Source organism: Anser anser, assembly GCF_964211835.1.
Source record: "Anser anser genome assembly, chromosome: Z".
NCBI lineage: Eukaryota > Metazoa > Chordata > Aves > Anseriformes > Anatidae > Anser > Anser anser.
In genome coordinates this window covers 85,368,256-85,386,493 of record NC_139723.1, presented here as the reverse complement: position 1 = coordinate 85,386,493, position 18,238 = coordinate 85,368,256, and the positions used below count along the sequence as shown (strand labels likewise).

At 55.0% G+C, this 18,238-nt stretch overlaps 1 protein-coding gene across 9 annotated transcripts in view; it reads left to right on the top strand.

The window, feature by feature from the left end:
• The window catches only part of LOC310889482 (zinc finger and BTB domain-containing protein 7C-like), a 142,339-nt gene that overhangs the window by 92,565 nt on the left and 31,536 nt on the right, over positions 1–18,238 (top strand). The window contains exons 1-2 of one of the 9 annotated variants that reach the window (XM_083816994.1): positions 6,177–6,283; positions 8,789–9,332. The exons of 5 other annotated variants lie outside the window; for them this stretch is intronic. In XM_083816994.1, coding sequence (XP_083673120.1) covers positions 9,058–9,332 — 275 coding nt within the window. In that variant the 5' untranslated portion in view covers positions 6,177–6,283; positions 8,789–9,057. 3 more of the 9 variants (XM_083817002.1, XM_083816995.1, XM_083817001.1) reach the window with 3 other exon arrangements.

Sequence of the window (18,238 nt, the reverse complement as noted above, 5' to 3'; positions counted from 1 at the left end):
GCCTAGATTTTCTATGAATTGCAGTCTGAAGTCCTTGCACAGTGTTAGGATGTTTGTTAAAATCCTGAATAACAGGGGCTGAGTATGGAGAGGAATGGGTGAAGGAGGAAAACGTTCTGCAAAGTTTGGAGAAGCGAGGAGCGGGGCACTTGGGGAGCGAGGAGCGAGCTGTGAAGGAGGAGGCAGCACCGATGGCGGGTTGATCAGCTCTGCTCAGCGTTGTGTGCAGCGCAGGTCCTCCTTCCCCAGTGCGTGAGAGGAGAGGAAATAAAAGCCTGGCTTTTTCTAAGGAAAAGAATGACCCGCGATGTCAATTTTCTGCGGAAAGAGCGGATGAATTCAGTGTTTGCCTTTCTCACTCCATCCTGCTTCAGCACTTGGCTGCGCAGCTGGGCTGGCCAGTGAGCAGATAATGAATCTGCCGAAATGTGGTTATTGATATCGCTGAGATCATTATACCGAAGGGTCTTGTGAGCTTTCCCATATAAAAGGGCATTTTTCAGAAGGTTGCGGTCATGACATAAACAGTTTCATTTCATATGAAATCTCGGCTGGCGAAGTCCTCAGCCCGGGAGCACTTTTTAAATACATTATCGGGAAGGTAAATCAGGTCAGCCGCATTTTTTTTTCAGCCAGGAGAAGCAAAATGGCTCATTTGCCTCTCACTATTAATGCAATATTCTGCAAGGACCTATGGCCTGATCTGCAGCTTTTGAAAGCAGATGAGATTGTTTCCACCTACATCAGGGAGCTGCTGCTAAGTTGCTCATTCCAGGGTAAGGATAACTTTCGGGACTGTGGAAATGAAAGCAGAGGGTGAGCAACACACGAGAGCCGAGCAGTGATGAGAGCCCTGAGGCTGGCAATTTGCTCAGTCCCACAGGTGGGATGATGTGGACAGACCCAGCGAGGCATCATGCCTGATTTTGTGTGAGAGAGCAAAGCAAAAATAACTGCTAGAGAAATTGCGACGCAGGGAACACATTTCCAAAGCTGCGTGTAGCAATTTCACCGGGGTGGTGAATTGTGCAAGGCAGTTTGAAGTGATTGCAGTGGAAGTCAGATGAAATCTGGAGCCATCACTAGGATTTAGATATCTGTCTCCTCCTCTGTCTTGTCCCCTGGCAGATTATATTTGTGTCTCTTAGGTTTTTATCACCAGTCCCAGGTTTGCTCTGAGATGCTGGGAAGGTTTCTTTGGCGTTGGGGATGGTAATATTTGTAAAGGACATCTTTGTCCTTTGTCCAAGAAGCCCGTTGGACGTCTTTGGAGGGCTTCATCTCACCCAGCTTCATCTGCCCTGGGGGTGCCTGGTCTGGGGGGTGTCAGTGGAGGGACAGGTACCCCCAGTAAAACTGTGCTGCTCCATCAGGCTCTGTGAGGTGACTCCACGTTGTGTCTTTTACTATTAATGTGTGCATACTGTGTGCAAAGTGAGAGTATTCTGAACAACACTGAAATAACTTCCACTTGTGCTTAGGATTCATCCTGTGGCCATTTATTTTTAGCAACCCTTGCCCAGCCCTGCACAAACACGAGCTGAAGTGGACCTGAAAATCCTTCTTGACAAAGAGGAAGGGAGGACTGAAACATTAAAAACAAATAGAGTGACCTGGCTCCTGCCTTCAGGCATGTATCATCTAACCAAGTAATCCAGCAAGGCACCAGGCATTTAGATAGGCATGTGCTCAGGGAGGTAGGTGTGCGTGCACTTTATCTGCAGTGTTTTCCACCGGGAGCAGGAGCTGGTACCGTTTCCTCCTCACGCAGGGCTCACACCCCCTGCGATGTCCTGGTGAGAGTGACATGGCCCCGACCGTCAGCACCGAGAGCAACCAGCGCCTCGGCCGTGCTGGTGATGCCTTTATTTTGGGAGAAGGAGAACCAACTGGTGCATTCGGCCTGCAGCACCTCCCGGAGGAGTGCCCTTGGCCCCGCGGGCAGGGCTGAAGGACGCGGGCCCACCAGGCCTCCTGCGTCCCGGCCCTGTTGTTCTCAGAGCTGGCCTTTCTGCCCCGCTGTGCCAGAGATCACCCTCACCCCCGCTGTCCTCACATGCCTGTGCTGTGCACCACATCGTTGTCATTCCTGTGGCGATTCCCTGACACTCAGTGCCCCAGGGCTGGTGCTGGGCCCTGTGGGAGCTCTGAGAGCTCCACTGAAGCCATCCGACGGAGGGAGATCCCGTTGTGCAGCCTCATGTACAGTGTGTGTGTGTGTGTACATAAAGTATCATCCTGGCTGCATCCAGCCCCATTCCCTCCGTAGAAACCCAACCATATTCATTTCTCCAGGACACCCCTGGGCAGCACAGACGGACCTGTGGCCCTCACTGACACCAGAGCCTCGTCGAGCTCCGCCACAAAGCACGTGAGGTCCCGTAGGAGCGATCCCATTATGGCCATGACGATTCCAAATGAGACACGTTACAAAATCATGGGACTCCAGCGAGGTGGTTTCAGCAACACACTTGGCCAGCACCCGTTTTCACTGATCTGCCTCCGAGCTTTGAGATTTTTGGCTGGGACTGTTCTGGCCCCAGCCATCGGCCGTTTTGGTTCAGGCTCTGTGTAAGCGGGGCTGCCCGATCCGCGGCGTGCACGAAGGTGTGAGCCAGCCCCTCGCTGGGAACAGCTCCTCGTCTGCAGCACGTGGTGCTGTTAGCAAGGAAACCCTTTTTATGGTTCGTCTGCTCCCCAGTGCCCACAGTTGTATTTTAAAGATGAAAAACCGGCAGCGATGCGTGCACTTTCCTAAAGCAGATGGGTCGTTTCCCCATCGTCCTTCCTCCTGTCCCAGCTGAGCTGGTGGCAGCTCGGCGTTGAGATGTGAGGCTGTGGGCTCTTCCCTCCACTTACTTTATCACCTATAAAATCAGGCCAACATTTGGAAGCACTTAGGCACAGCTTAACTTTATTGTCTGGGTAGCAGTAGTGAAGTTAATGGGGATATGCACCATAGCAAACGGAAACATGTGCTTGTGTGGGACAGACACCTTGGAGAAAACCTCGCTGGGCTTGTCAAAGTTTCCAGTTTGCAAGCAGTTTCTGTGGGATTTGGGGCGGGGTATTATGTTGCTGGGTTTTATTTCTTACCAAAATTCACCTGTAGATTTTTTTTTTTTTTAGTGACATGTTTTGACAATAAAATAAGGATTTTTAAAGAAAAATATACTTTCCTTTGAAAAATATGACTATTGCAGGAAATCTTACAAATATTACAAGAAATACACTGGAAAATATCTCCTGGCTCTCAGAAAGTTGGATTCCCTGAAACTGATTATTGGGCTCCAGCTAGCAAAAGTTTAAAACTGGCCTGAAAAACTCAGTTTCAAAAGGAAGCTGCAGAATTTCACAGAACATTTGTGCAAATGTGTTCTTTTAAAAAAAGCTGGAGAGAACAGAACTGTGTCAAACTTGATTTTGCCCATGAAAAACTTTAAATTTGATGACCTCTTCATTTTCTAATTGGGCAGCCACCCTTTAAGCACTCTTTCTTCAGGACATCTTTCTATCCAATATACTCACAATTAGAGCTTTTGCCCTGGGACTCCAGGGCCGAACTCGGATTTGCAGCCTCTTCTAGGATTTCTTTTCCTGAGTGTTTTCTGTTACGCTTGCGATCTGCCCAGCTGAGGTGGGGTCTGCGAGAGCCCTTCCTTCTCTCCTTCCTTCTGCTATTGTTATTTCACACCCTGTTAGAAGCAGTTTATTCTCTCTTCCCTTACAGACTAGGAGACCCGCTCATCCCTCCATCAGTGGTGATCAAAAACCAGGAACCAATTTCACATGGAAAACGGCAAATTATTTCCAGGGTTCAGTGGGGACCCATTTTCCACAAAATAGTCCACAGTGTTTTTGCACTCAGAGTCGTTGCTGAGATGTTTCATTTGTCACTGTCTGCCCTCCAAGTGTTTTGCTGTATGAAAATGTTGGTTTTGGCTTGCAGGAATTTGGGGACATTTTTAATAAATGGGCTGGGGACATTTCCATACACGCCGATTAAAAACCACCCTGGGAAATTTCACGACAAACAATGCACTTCAGTAGCATGGGATGGAAGTAATTGTTTCTCCAACAGATTGGCTTTTGCGGGTTGACGGGAGCAAGCCATTTTGACGGAAAAAAAACAGCTTTTGCGGGAAGAGCTGCTTGGGTCTAATTCGGAGCATCCCTGCCCTGGCTCAGGGTTGTTTCCTTCTCTCAGGCGCCCCTGCCCTTCAGTTTCTCGCAGCAAACACCCTCGGTCCCACATCTCCTTGGCTGCAGACCCCAGGGGACCGCCGAGCATGGGACAGCCGGAGCAGCAGGAAAAGCAGTGGGTGGCAGTTTGCGTTCCTCTCCGTGCCGCCTTGGCAGCCACTGGATGTTGCCCAAGTTTTGCTTTGCCCTTATCTGGGGCCAGACACATTGTTCGCACCAACTTCGTGTACTGATTTACCCAGACACTCCTTAGAAACCCAGCAGCCAGAGGAGCTGCAGATAGTGGTTTGGGTGTGGGGATGGAAGCAGCTTTTTTTTTTTCTGCTACAGACCAAGAGAGGGTGTAATAAGTTTCAAAAGTAAGCGTGCTGTGAGCAGGCAGCTCTCTCCAGCCGTGTCTGGGAGTGCCGGCCTGCCCCGGGCTATCTTACACTTGATTTTGCCTCGTGTTCCAGAAAGATTCCCTTTGTATAAACAATTTTGATTCGCCTTTGGTTGTGATTTGGGTTTTCACATGTGCCTCTTTAAAGTAAGGCCAGCAGAAAGGTATGTGATGTGTAACTCGGTGTCCAGCTGCTCCCATCGGATTTATTGCCTTAACAAAAATCTGTATTTCCTCGTTGTCATGATACCTTTGCCAGAAAGGAACTAGTATTTTGTTACACGCGGTGTTTAACTTTGTGCTCGGAGGCGGGGCTGTTGAATTTGGGGCAGAACCTCCGGAACGAGCCAATTTCTTTGGTCTCTCCCAAAAAGAGAGCACCGGGAAGCCCACCCCATCTCACTGTGCATCCCAGTGCCCTGATGCCTGTGTGGCCGGGGCGCACCGACACGGACAACGCAGACGCATCCCTGCCCTTGCCAGCTGCACCCCACCCAACGCCCCGCTCTGAAGAAGAGGAGGGACCTGCACCAAATCCTGTTATTTCTCTCTCAACACCATGACCAAGCCCGTAGGGTTGCGTGCGTGCTGGGAAACTATGCCGGGCAAGGTCAGGCTGCATCCCCGCCAGCAGGGAACAATTCCTGCTCCACAGAGCCCTGCTGGGGCGAGGCGGCACGCTCCGGTGAGCCGGGCAGCGGCGGTGTGGCGATGCCTCTGCCAAGAGGGCTTTGTGGAAGGGGACGGGCCCCGTGCAGGGGCAGGACGGGTTCTCTGCGGCCTCGGGGCCACCTCAGGTGGGCAGGAGGTGGCTTCCCGAGCCGGGCGCTGAGCGGCTGTCTGCACCGCCGGAGCTTTTTCCTTGGTTATCTCTCCACGGGTAAGCTGAGAAGCCCCTCGCAGAGCACTTGGGAAAGGGATTTTGTGCTTCTCAAAGTCACTCAGCGCTTGCACCGAGTGCCCAGCTTGGGCTCTGATCCCCGGCACAGCGCTGTAGCTGGGAGCTTGTGTAAGCAAACCCGCCTCTGAACGTGCCTTGCCTTCCTCTGCGACCTTGCTTGGGTCAGACTAGCAAAAAAAAAAAAAAAAAAAAAAAACCGAAACAGGTTTTTAGTTAAATTACATACGTCTCTTTTCCGAAAGACGAAAAGGATTTGACCTGGGTTCAGGCAGATGGGAGCACGGCTTGCTGGGGATGTGGGGCAGGGTGGTGGGAGCTCGCCCACGGCTTCCTACACCCGTGCCTGGCTGGGGGTGGCCCGAAGCACGGCCACACCACGTGGGAGGCAGAGGGGATGCGATAAGTCCGCTTGAAGAAAAATTGGATTTCAAAAAAAAAAAAAAAAAAGAAAGAAAAAATCTTTGCAAAGAACTTGGTGTGCTTGTTTAAAAAGGAAACATGAAAAGATCCTGGTAAAATTGGTCCACGTCCCGTGTGCTGTTTAGACCTTAATAGTACAGGTGGACGAGGAGGGCTCGGTGCCAAATACTTTTGGTTTAGAGGGAGTGGTGGGAGTGAATTCTCATAACCGCTCCTAGAAAGGCTTAACTTTCCTCACACAAATCAATGACAATCTCCACTCGGCTGCAGACACCCGGGCAGCAGCCTCGCCAGCTCCGACTACAACAAAGCAGCAAGTTTTATGATAGGCAGCGCGCGGCGCGGGGAAGGCGAGGGTCGGCACGCGGAGCAGAGAGGTGGGTTGGGTGCTGTACTTTTCCACATCGTGCCTGGTTTCCAAAATATCCGATTTTTTTTTTTTTTTATCCTTTCACGGCTTCCGCGGTTTATTTAAGTGAGGGGGAGCAGCCTGAATTTCATGCTCGGAGGCTAATCGTGTTCTTTTCAGAAATCGCCCTGGCTTGTTCAGCGATCCCCTGCAATAATCTATCACCATGTACACGCGTTTTTAATTGCTGTTTCAACTCACCCCTGTGATCCTCGCTCCGATTTACTTGTTTAGTATCTTGAATCTTTACCGAGCCCGGAGATTTTGGCTCCTTATCAACACCTATACAGTACGGCTTCTCAGTTTGCGGGGTTTCTTCGCAGGTCCGGTTCAGTTATTTGTTTGTTTGCTCTAGATAGGGAGGATCAGCGTGAAAACACATCTGCTAATACCTCCTGCTGGGTAGGCAGAAGGGCGCTGAAGGGGCAGGTGATTAATATTTGTCCTGGTTTTCCTAAGGTTAATTTTGTTCCGGTTGCTCTGTACGGAAAGCTTGCTGAAAAAAAAAAATAGTTAAAATAGAAATATTTTAATAGCTGGTTGAAAAAGAAAAAAAAAAAAAGTAGTTGAAGCATGGCATGGCTCAGCCTGCCCTGCTCGCCCCGGGCCCCACGGGACACGAGCAGGGCTTCGTCCCGCGCCCGGGCATCCCGGCAGCAGCTCGGGCTGGAATCCCAGTCTCTGTCTGGAAGTTTTTGCTGCTTTTTTAGCGAAGAGGACGCCCCCGGATGGCATGTTTTGCCCCGCTAGGGTTTAATATTTTTAACAGGTCCTTGTTAAGCGTAGATCGCCGTGCTGTTTGAACAGCACAAAGTCCCTCCCCGGTTCTGGAAGCTGGGATCTCTCCACCAACCCTCCTGGGTGATTCCCAGAACCGCACCGCGGGTAGGAACAACGGCAGCGGGCTGCAGTTTTGTTTAAGGTTTGGCTGAATGAAAATCCGACGGGAGGAATGTGCTCTGCAGGGGAGGAACCGGTGCTCGGAGGTCTCAGCACTGCTTTTCCAAGTGCGTTGCGTGTGCGGAAATGTTGCCTTTGTGCAGGGCCCCGGAGCTCGTCCTGCCCCTGCAAAGGTCGGGGCAGCCACCGGTTCGCCTGGCTGCGATATTTTGGGGGGGGGATAAGTCTGCGTGTGGTGGGTTTCCCTTCCTTTCTGCTTGGTGGTTGAAGACTGGGGGTTACGGAGGGGCTGTGCCGAATGGATCCGGCAGCCAGAGGCAGCGGGGACGCCGAGTCCCGGGGTGCAGATGCTGGGTGACGGCCAGCGGAGCTCTGCCCGCGTCTCCAGCTCCTCCTGGGGCACAGCAAACATGGGGGCTTCTCGGCATTTCTCCTGGGGATCTGCCCCAGGGTGGCCGAGTACATATCTGCCTGCCTGGGGACGGCGGGGCTGGCTGGTGGGTGCGTGGGGGCGCACCCCGTGCCCCGAGCAGCCACGGTGGCTTTGTCAAAACCCATCTGTGCCTCCCTCTGTGGTGTCCTCCGTGGAGCAGTGACCTTACGCACTCAAGGCCTGATCCCGAGCAGGTTTCCTCCTCTGAGTCATCCTTAGATAAGCTGCTGGTTCAATGGAGGTGGGCTGCCTCTTGTAGGGAAAGGGCTGCGTTTTCAGGCTCCGTCTGTTCCCTCGTGCTCTCCGTCCCACCTCCTTGACTTCCTTACAGCGTGTTTGGCCCTACAAAGCCCTGCAGAGGACACGTGGAGCCTGTCCTCCTGAGCAGGCAGGGTCCTACACCCACTTTCCACTGGTGCTCGGTGCTGTTTGCTCAGGTGCCAGGTGATGAAGAGTCAGACCTGGCATGTTAGAGCACCGAGCAAGCATCAGCTGTGAGAGCCTGGGGTTTTCCAGCAAGCCTGGGGCTGGCCAGCACCTCATTCTCTTTGCCTCCTTTGAAATTCCTCCTCTAATTAATAAATAAGTGGCAAGTTTCACTCACATAATTCCAGAGCTATTGCTTTTAATTAAATAGCAGCTATTAAAATACTTCTAGAGTGCTGAAGCCTCTCTCCCCAGTGCGTAGTCCTTATCGTTTTTCCATTCAGCGTAACCAATGGAAAGGTTTTATAAGTTCGGAAATCATTGGGAAGTGACCCCACAGACCTCAGAGGCTGGGCAGTGGGGTTTGGGAGGGTTTTTTGCCCTCGCTGAAGGACAGGGACGGGGGCAGCATCGGGATGGTGCAGAGGAGACGATGTGGGCCAGCGAGGGAGCTGTGCCGGTTGTTTTCCTTTGCCTGCGAGCTTCGGAGATGAATAGAGGGAGGGGATGTGGGGCCGGGATACTTGTGCCAAGAGCGATTTGGAGGCATCTTTACATTAGTCAGAGCTTTTTGATTCCTTACTGGAAGCGTGCGCCCAATGCCCGTTGCTCATAAGCCTGTGTAATTTTCAAGCGTTGCTCATGGGAGAAGCTTCCCCTCATTATGCATTTATTTCTCACGACTGTTTGATTGTTTTCTTCCTCATCCCTCAGAGAGATGTTCCTGCCCCTAAGGAACGGGCACGTGGTGGCCGCAAACACTTTTCCAGGACACAGCTTTTCGGGGGAAGGATACCACATCCAGAGGTTTTGTGAGCCGTGGGGCGGCGGCAGCCGGCTTCTCCCTCTCCCGTCCACCTTCACGTCCTTCCCTTGGTGTGTCCAGTGCTCTGTGACCACGTGTCCAGCTTCCTCGCCGCAGCAGAGCCCATTGGCACCCCTCAAATACCCTTTCTCCTCCCTGCAGCCCTCCCAGCCCCTCGATGCTGCCTGCAGGGTCAGCCCCCCATCCCCTAGGGGAATCCCTTTGGGATTGGGGCACCCTCAACTGGGGGGACGTCTCACCCCGTGGCAGGTCCCCGCGGCCTCCGCGTGGGTCTGGGCATGCGTGTGGACGTCAGGACCATCAGATGACATCCACCTCCCGGGCTGTGGGGAGAGGCAGCCCGGCAGCAGTCCCCCACCCTGCCCTGCCCAGCAGCGAACCAGTTTGGGAAGTGTCTCCGTGCTGCCGGCGGATGAGCCAGCCCGGGAGGAGGTAGGAGACCACTTTGGATCGAGCTCCTGGCACCGCTGGGAGGAGGCAGGGTGGAGGGATGGAGGCCAGCCAGCTTCCTAGCTATGCAAACAGCCCACACCCATGCTCGGTGTTTATCCCCGCCGAGCCCGTCACCATGGCATCTGGGCACCTTTTGCCAAGGTGAGACGAAGCTGATGGAGCGGATCCGCTGCCAAAGCCCCAGTTCTCCAGGCATGTCTCTGGGAGGTCTTCTGAGATCGGCTGGATCTTCCAGCCCTGCTGGGGCGGCGAGAACGCCGGTGCTGTGCTGGCGCCGCTTCCTCCGTCCAAAATTTGGGCCCTTCCACCCACGCGGGTCGAGGGATGCTGGTGGTGCCACCAGGAACACTGCGGGTTGTGGCGCACAGCCTGGGGGACCGTCGGGGGTGTATAAAACACCCCTCCAGCTTGCTCACCAAGCAACAAGCTTGGGCTGCTCCGGTGACCTGCTTGGGCCACATCCCCTAAAACTCCCTGCCCTGAGCGGAGGAGGACGAAGTAGGTGAAGGGACAGAGCTGGGACAGCTCTGCCTGGCTGGCACAGCCCCAGCCCAGCCAGAGGAGCTGAAAAAAAAGAAAACGGCAAAGAGAAAAAGCAAGGCAGCATTGTGTTCCGCAAGGTATATAGCTGAAGGGAAAAAAAAAAAAAAAAAAGGAATCTTTTTATTGTTGTTGAGCAATTTCAAAATGGGAAATTTCCCCTCCTGCCCCGGGGGCTGCGGTGCCTGCGTGAGTCACCTGCGGGAGCCGGGCTCCTGCCTGCCCTCTCCCTTCCCGTCTTTCTGTCCGGCCCGGCGGGGCGCAGCGGGGGATTTCTGCCTCGGCTGTGCTCCGTGCACGGAAACTATCAGTGTTTTGTGAAAGCCGAGGCAGAGGGGTGGGACTGGAGACGTCGCTGCCTTCAAGCCAGGCCAGGTGATGAAACTGGGGGCAGCCTCGGGTGAGTTTGGTGCTTCCCGTTTCCTAGGGGCTGCCTGGCTGTTGCTCCCTGGCTGGTTTTGTATCTGCACCCATGCCGCTCCAAGCAGGACTCTGAAAGTCCTCCTGAGCGGGCAGCTGTGCCACGGGCTTTGGAAGCTGCAAGGGAACAGGCACGTGAAGGTCTGAACACCCCAGGGCAGAGGCAGCAGTGGTGATTTTCTTCCAGGGCAGCAAGGAGGTGTCCCGGAGACCTGGCTGCTCCTCTGGCCTCTGCCACCGCCATGGGCTGTCTCCCCTCGCTGCCAGAGCGCAGCACTTTCCTGCGAGCCTGACTTGGTTCACTTCTGGCAAATTCTGCCCTCTTAATCCTGTCTGGAGATAAATTAAGGAGATTAGCTCCTCTGTGCCTTAATTTCCCTGCATGTAAAGTAACTCGGCGATCATCTTCCGTGGGCCTTGGTCTGGTTTTGAAGGGACGTGCAGATCCTCTGGATGGAAGGCGGTGGAGTCAATGCCGAGTGTTATCTCAGATCAGGATCACAGCTTTCCTGCAGAGGGGGGGTTTTACACTCGTGGCTGCAGAGGAGCAGGCAGGTTGCAATATTTGAGCCTTTTCACCGTCCACCACCGCGCACTTTCCAAACAGTTTTGCTGCAATTAATTACAGTGTAATTAAAGCAGAACGACAGTGCTAACTAAGGGCGAAATCTTGAGAAACAAATAGTGTTTGGGTTGATTCTGTAATTGCTCCGGGTTCCCCAGATACAAATTACACTGTCAGGGCTCCTGATTTATGGGAGAGCTATACACGCACAAATAACTCCGGGTGAGAGCACGCTGCCTGCCCGCCTGCGTGGGCTGCAGGTCTGGGCGGCCGTGCCCCACCGGCCCTCCTTGTGGGTGACCCCAAAAAGGCGCAGAGCTCTTCCCTTGACGTGGTGAAGCATCCCACGGCGAGCAGCGTGCGAGTGGCTCTTGCTTCCCTGCTCTGCATCGCTCCCGATGCTTCTCAGGATGCCTCCTCCTGGAGGTGGCAGTGCCACCGCTGGGGACGCGGTGAGCGGAGGCCGCCTCTGTGGGTCCAAGCGGGGGGCACGGCACAACCCAGTCCTTGGGGACCAGCTTTTCGCTGCCCGCAAAGCCCCTCGGCCGGGCTGTGGGGCAGGTAGGCTGCGGTGCCCGATCCTATCTGGCGGGCCCCCGATAAATAGCGCTGGAGCACGGTGACTCATCTGGTGAAGGTGACCCCGCGGAGGGAATACAAAGAGGTTGTGCCCTTATCTGCCTCTCGGCGGGGGGGGCGGGTGCTTTATTTCAGAGATTTCTTTCCTCCGCTTCTCCGGTTTCCAGCCGCAGAAGGAATATCGGGCATTGTTGTCGCTTGTTGGTGCAGGAAGTCTCTTTCAAGATTAGAGAAATGGAGTGGGTGTTTTCTCGCTTCTAATTAAGGGGAGAGGAGTTGCGACTTTTTAGCAAAGGAGCCCTGCCTTACAGCCCCGCGGAGGTCGTTTGAGTTAACGCGTTTCAGCAAACAGGAGCAAAACCCCAAAGTATTCAGACATTGCTGCCTGGCTGGAGATTAAAAGTAGTGAGGTACGCTGCTAAAAAAGTCACGAGACCGAGTTAAGAACAACGAGATGAGCTGCGAGCATCAATCCTGACAGTCAGACTGCTCCGGGCTCATTTTGTACCTCGGAGGGCAGAGGTCTGGGCTGTGGGCCCCCACCTCCCGATGTGCCCCCAGTGTCACACCGAGGGCATTTAGCCGAGCAGCGACCACAAAACCCCACGTTGCTCCCGCACCTCCTTTGCAGCAGCCCACAGCAGGCTTCTGGTGTAACTGGAGAGCCGTGCCGTAACTGGAAAGCCACGGTCTAACTGGAAAGTCGTGGGGTAACTGGGAAGCCGTGGTGGTTCACGTTGCTGTGGGCATCTTCCCCCGCCACCTTTTGGCTCTGGGTACCAGAGCATCCCGGGAGCCCCCGCGTCTCCCAGCCTGGGCTGGCAGCCAGGCTCCCGCTCTGGATGCCAAACCCGGCGCGGTGAGACAGAGAGAAGGAGCCCTTACGCTGATTAATTTGCGCCCGCGCTGCTCTTATCCTGGTTTCAAAGTAATTGTCTCTCTTGTCCACAATTTTCTCTCCTTACATTTCACTGCATATTTATTAGGTTTTGTGAGGCTATCTGCAGCAACATTAAACCAATTTACTCCTTGAAATGTCTGACCTTTGATCTGCCAGCCACTGCCTTTCAGAGCCAGAAAAAGAGCCTTTAATAACGTGTCACATGAAAGGCTCGCTGCAGAGCCTGTCACTTGCAAACCTGACTCCAGTTAATAAAGTATCGGATGAATCAATTATTGCCTAATAATTGTTACCTATATTTTTGTGCTAAACAAGGAGAGTATTTTTCTGCTCTTTCCCCGGCCGCTTTGTAATCTCCCATTAGATAAAACTAATAAGCCAAACGCACGTACACAGCTATAGCTAATATTTCTCAAGCAGCATCTGCAACCTTTGTAGCCTCAGCTCAACCCAGCTCCTGGCAGATGCAGGGACTCCTGCGGAGGTGTTAGACTATCCGGGGGCATCTTGTTTCAGGAGTTAACCGGCTGGCATGTGTGTGCCTCCTCTCACGGGGGGTTCAGAGATGGTCCCCACGTGCTCTGCCACGTGCTGTGTCCCCTGAGCCCAGCCAGCGTCCATCCACAGCACACACGGGAGAGGAGAGGGGGGTCAGCAGGTTGCAAAGTGCTCTGCTGGAGCTGCTCTGTGTGTTTTGCAGGCGAGCACAGCGAGGCAGGGGGGGGTGTCGAGAGCTGTCCATCGCAGCAAGGCTGGGTAGGGGCCACCAGACTCTGCCCGAGGACCACGCTGCTGCCTGCCACCTCCCAGCACCCCGGGCACCTCCTGTGCCCTTGCACACCAGGGCTGGATGCCCAGCACCTCCTCCTAGCACCTTTCTCTGCTCACGAATGGAAAAGCTGCTGGGCTGCTGCAGTGGCCAGAGCTGGGAAGAGTCAATTTGGGAGGTGTGAGGGGTGCCAGGGGTGCTGCTGGCACTTGGGCACAGCCTGCTCTCATTGCTGTGAGAGGGGCAGCTCCCATCACGGTCACAGCCACATCCAGCCACTGGGTACCTAGTATTTTACATTCTCGTCATGTATTTGAAATGACCAGTGCGTTATCTCCTGCCGCTACGGAGTCATTTTGCTCTCAGGGCGTTGCTGAGAGACATAGAGGCAGATCTGGCCAAGCTGCTGCGGCAATACAGATTGCTGGCCGGAGCTGGTGGGATGCAGGGCAGCTCCCCGGGGGTCCGCACCAGCTTGTCGCAGCTTTTTGGCCTCCAGGCACAAGACGTTTCTGCCCTGAACCCCAAACCATCATCTGTAGCATCGCACACTGGCTCTGAGAGCCCTTTTGGGCTCGCAGCACCTGGTTTCAGCTGCTTTTTGGGGTGATGGGGAACATTGTTCAGGTCATCTCGGAAACCAGAGCATCCATCAGTCCCCGGCGGCACGAGGCAGCGTCGTGCCCTGGAGGCACTGCTCTCCTGGCAGGCGGAGGGGCTTCGCCCTCCAGGTTGGGTTGGTTCCGTAGGGATGCTCCAAAGGCACTTGTGCCTGGCCACACCACCCTCCACATCGGCCAGTGAAGGTGTCTTCAGGCTGGGAAGGCTCCTGCTCCATGATTTCTGCACCGGTGGGGGTAGGGGTCGGGTGATCAGACCCCACCTTGCTGTGCCTTACACCTCAAAGAGCGGGCAGCTTTCTTCCTGCACCTTTTTCTTCCCTTTTTTTCTTCCCTGCCCCAGCGGCTGGGATATCCCTTCACCTTGCCCACACGCCGCCTCCCATCACCCTTCCCGGTGCCGTGAGCAGGGAGCAGCTTTCCCTGCCGGGGACGTCGATCCCGCTGCTGAAAGCAGCAGCGAGGCAGGCGCGGGTTTCACGGGGGCGCAGCAGGCCGGTGAGGTTTAATCACAGCAATTACAGTTTCTGTCACCTGCGAGGGCTCTCCGATGCATCACTCCGAGCCAACGCGTTGTCCAGGAGCTCTGTCTTGCTCCGAGCGACATCTCGACAGGGCAGGAGCAGGCTCGGAGCAGAACAGGCGGGTACAGATCCGTCCTGGGGGTGGCCTCGGCAACGCACTTTGGCATTTATCTATTATTTATTTGCCGTCTCTCACGTCGCTGCCTGACGGCACCAGCCTTCCCCGGAGCGAGGCGAAGGGCTGAGAAATGCAGGAGGCAGCCCAGGTCCCCTCTCGCCGCTTTGATCTTCCCAGGGTGACTTCTCGCTCGCCATATGGGGAGGGACGTGCTCCTGACGTCCCCAGCCTGCAGCGCGCCGCAAGCTCTTGGGTTTCAGGGGAAGGGGAGCCATCTGCACCGCTCGCTAGCACATCTGTGCTGGCTTGGCTCGGCAAGGACTTGGTTGCCAGCCTGTAGGATTCGTCTTCAGAAATGCTGGTAGTAATCGCCGTCGAGATGGAAAGCGTTAAAAGCCGGGGGAGGAAGAGGCGAAGAAAACCGGGGAAGCTTGGAAACACCGCGGGCCGATCGTTCTTTCCGCCACTCAGATGTGCTCTGAGAGCACTGACAGCGCCCTGGGTTCGCAGTTGGTGCTGTGGGCTCAGACCGAGGGATGGGTGGTGGAAGAGGGAGGGCAAAGGGCAGGGTGGCACAGAGGATGGCTGCCACCCCCGTGACGTCTCCACTCCTCTCTAGATCCGCAGCACGTCGCCCTTCCAGAGCCAGGGGTCCCACCATCCCCGCCCGCCCTTTGGTTTCACAGCCAAACCTCTCCCGGGGGCTCCCTGCCTCTAAAGCTCACATCAAAGCATTGCCCATCTTTATGAAATTCCAGCCTCGGATTCAGGTGACCCTGAAGCCCTTCACAACCCCTAGTTTCTCACGTGTGTTGAGGAACAAACGTACCAAAACAGACCCCGCTCCCTGTCTCACCCACCTCGTTTCGGGTGGAGGCACCTAACTGACCTTACGGCATCAGCACCAACCCAAGCCGTGTCCCGGGGGGGCTCCACGTCATTTCCCAGCCCCGAGCCCCCCAGTGCTCAGCTCCTGCTCCCCGCCGTACCCCGGCCCCGTGAGCGACGGGGAGCTCAGCCCTTTTGACCTCCAGCTTTCCTCCTCGGGAGATGAAGCTAATGCTCACTGCCATGGCTTGCAGGGACGCTGCTGGGATGAATTAGCTAATAGAGCAAATCTCGCTTGCCTGCTCCGGCGGGGGAAACCGCCGTGTGGCTGAGTCTAATCTCATTTACACAGGGCTGAAAGCGGTGCAGGGGCTTTGCCGCTCCTTGGGTGGGAGCACCAGGATCCGGCCCCTGGGTGGCAAGGAGCCCGGGGTTTCGCAGGATGCAGATGTCCTCCCTGCGGATGTCTTCCTGCAGCAAAACCCTGCCTTCTTGGCCGAGGGGAGCCTCCGGGAGACCGCATAATTTCAAGGCTCGCGGTGCTGTCTCTGCAAAGGTAGATTTGGTTTCTATTAATGCGGGGATAATAGGGCGGAAAACCTGGCTGCAAGATGGCGCAGGAGCAATTACAGCGGTCGCTGGGCTACGGTGGCCGCTTCCCTGCAATTATCCCCCCCCGCGCTGCGGCGCAGCCCCCGGGGTTTGTGCACGGTGGCAAGGTCAGGGGCAGGAAAGCCCTGATGCGATCCAGCCCCCGGGGGCATCCGGCACCTGAGCGAGGCCGCAGCAGTCCTGTGGCTTGCTCCCAGTACAAAACCAGTTCAGTGCTGCTGGTGGGAGGCGCTGCAGCTTTGCACCCCTCGGGAATTGGCGCGTTGAGCTTCGCACGTTGCCAGCATCCTTGAGGAGGGCTAAGGGACGGGGATGGTATTGGGGTGGGGATTTGGGAAACTGGGGTATTTCCCTCCCTGTGCTCTTGTGGAAAGCCAACTTGCTTCTTCGTCCCTCGGCTGAGTACCTGTAAAGATGGTAATAGCGTAACGGAGGGGTGCAGTGGGAAGAAATACACCGGAGCAAGGGAGATGCTCAAAGGCAAGCTACCCACAGCGCTGAAAACAAAGGAGACCTTTCCTAGAGCTGTGCAGGTCCCGCGACAAAACACCGCACCCTGTTTTACAGCACGGCTGATGGGCTTCTCTCTCTTAATGGCGGGTTGCAGCTGAAAATGCTGTTTTTGTGGGGGTCTGGGTCGCCCAGGGGTGCCTGGCTGTGAGCTGGGTGTGCTGAGCGCACGGGGGGCTCCGCAGAGCTGAGCGCCGGGTGCCTTTGGCTGTCTTGACTCTCATTGTGATGGATGGTGTTGTGGGGAAGCGGTGAATGGAAAATATATGTCAAGGATAAAAAGTGATACTTAAAGGACAGGAATAAAGCCTTTCTTGTGAGAAGAGCCCAGATCCAGTCTGTGCTGTTTCAAATTAAGTTTTCGGTTTCCTAAAGGCAGCAGACAATGCTTCACTCAATTCTGTCCCCACTGTCATTAAAACTCGAGTGTGTTGTCTGGATATAGTATTTTGCCCTACCTTAAGAGCTCTAATCTTTTTAGGACCATTTCTCGTTGCTATCTGCAGACACTCGAAAGCCTTCTCGACTGCGGAGTGAAATACAATCCCTGTCTTCGGGAGCTTTACCTCCCCTTTGTCTTCCGCAAAGACAGAAGGAAAATAACCACTTAACAAATCTGCCATGTCTGAATCTCCCCCGTCCCCCCCTCCGCCGCTATCATTTGTCGCGGGCTGCTTTCTCCCGGTGCCACCCGCCTGTTGCGGGGGGATGGCAAGGAGCCTTTATTGTTTGCCGAACAATTCCCTGCAATTTGCTCTTCGCTATTTCTTTCGGGCTCCTTTAATCCTTTTCACTTGCCGCTGCTTATTTTTAGCTCGCGCTCCGGCTCGCTGCTTCCCAAACTGTTTATGTTTGGAAAAGCCCCGCTTTGCTGCCGATGGCACCTCTTCGGAGCGTGCCTGCGTGCCTGCCCTCCCCTCTCCCCGACGAGGCTGGGAGCTCCTGCCTTCTCCCATTTTCGTGTTTTCCTCGGGGTCTCTCTGGGTTCCTACAAGCCCTGGACACCCACTTTCCCTCGGGGCCAAAACCCTCGTGCTCTTGCTCCTGAGCCTGCTGCCAGGCGAGCGCTGCCGTGCCTGCTCAGGCGGGTGATTTCTCGTGTCCAAAGTGCGAAGGAAAATCCCCAGCTGCTGCTGGGTCCCCGGGCAGAGGGGATGGGGCCGGGGGGGGCTCCTGGAGCAGCCCCCTGCCAGGCTGGGCTCGGGGCCGGTGCCGCTGTCCCCGAGGTGTGGGCGCGTGGCGGTCACCGCGCTCCGGCCCCTGCCTGGGGCCCCGCGAGCTCCGGGCAGCCTCGAGCCCCGGGGTAAAGCTGAGCCCAAGGCAGAGAGCCAGCTCCCGCTGATCCTCCAGATAAGGTGGTGGATTGGGATTTGGAAGAGCTGACTCCGAATTTTGGCTCTGCCATGGGCTTCCTACGTGGCCCTAGGCGAGGCGCGGAGTATCTCTGTTCCTCATCTGCACAAACGAGGTAATCTCTCTTTTCTCCCACTGTTTATTTTGAGCGCAAGCGTTCAGGGACAGGCTGCTCCTTCTCCTGTCTTGTTTATACAGTGCCTGCGAAGCGATGAGCATCCCACTCGTAGCTGTTCGGCAAAGGTGCAGAGTAAATGGTCACTGCAATTAGTGGTAGCCATAATAATAAAAGTAACAATAAACCCTGCATCTTGCACAGTAAACACCCGGGCTCAACTTCAGATGCTCCCAGGTCCCACCAGCAAACAGTAGTAGTGGGGATTTTTATTTCCTTGCCTTTTGTATGTTGGTACGGCTGTGCCCTGCTCCTGCTGCCCTGACCTACAGCTGGAGGATCGAAATTCATCCCTTCCCCTGGCCCCACTCAGGGCTGAGATTCGAGCAGGACTTTCTTATCTGTGCAAACATTTCCTGATCTGCTCCTGC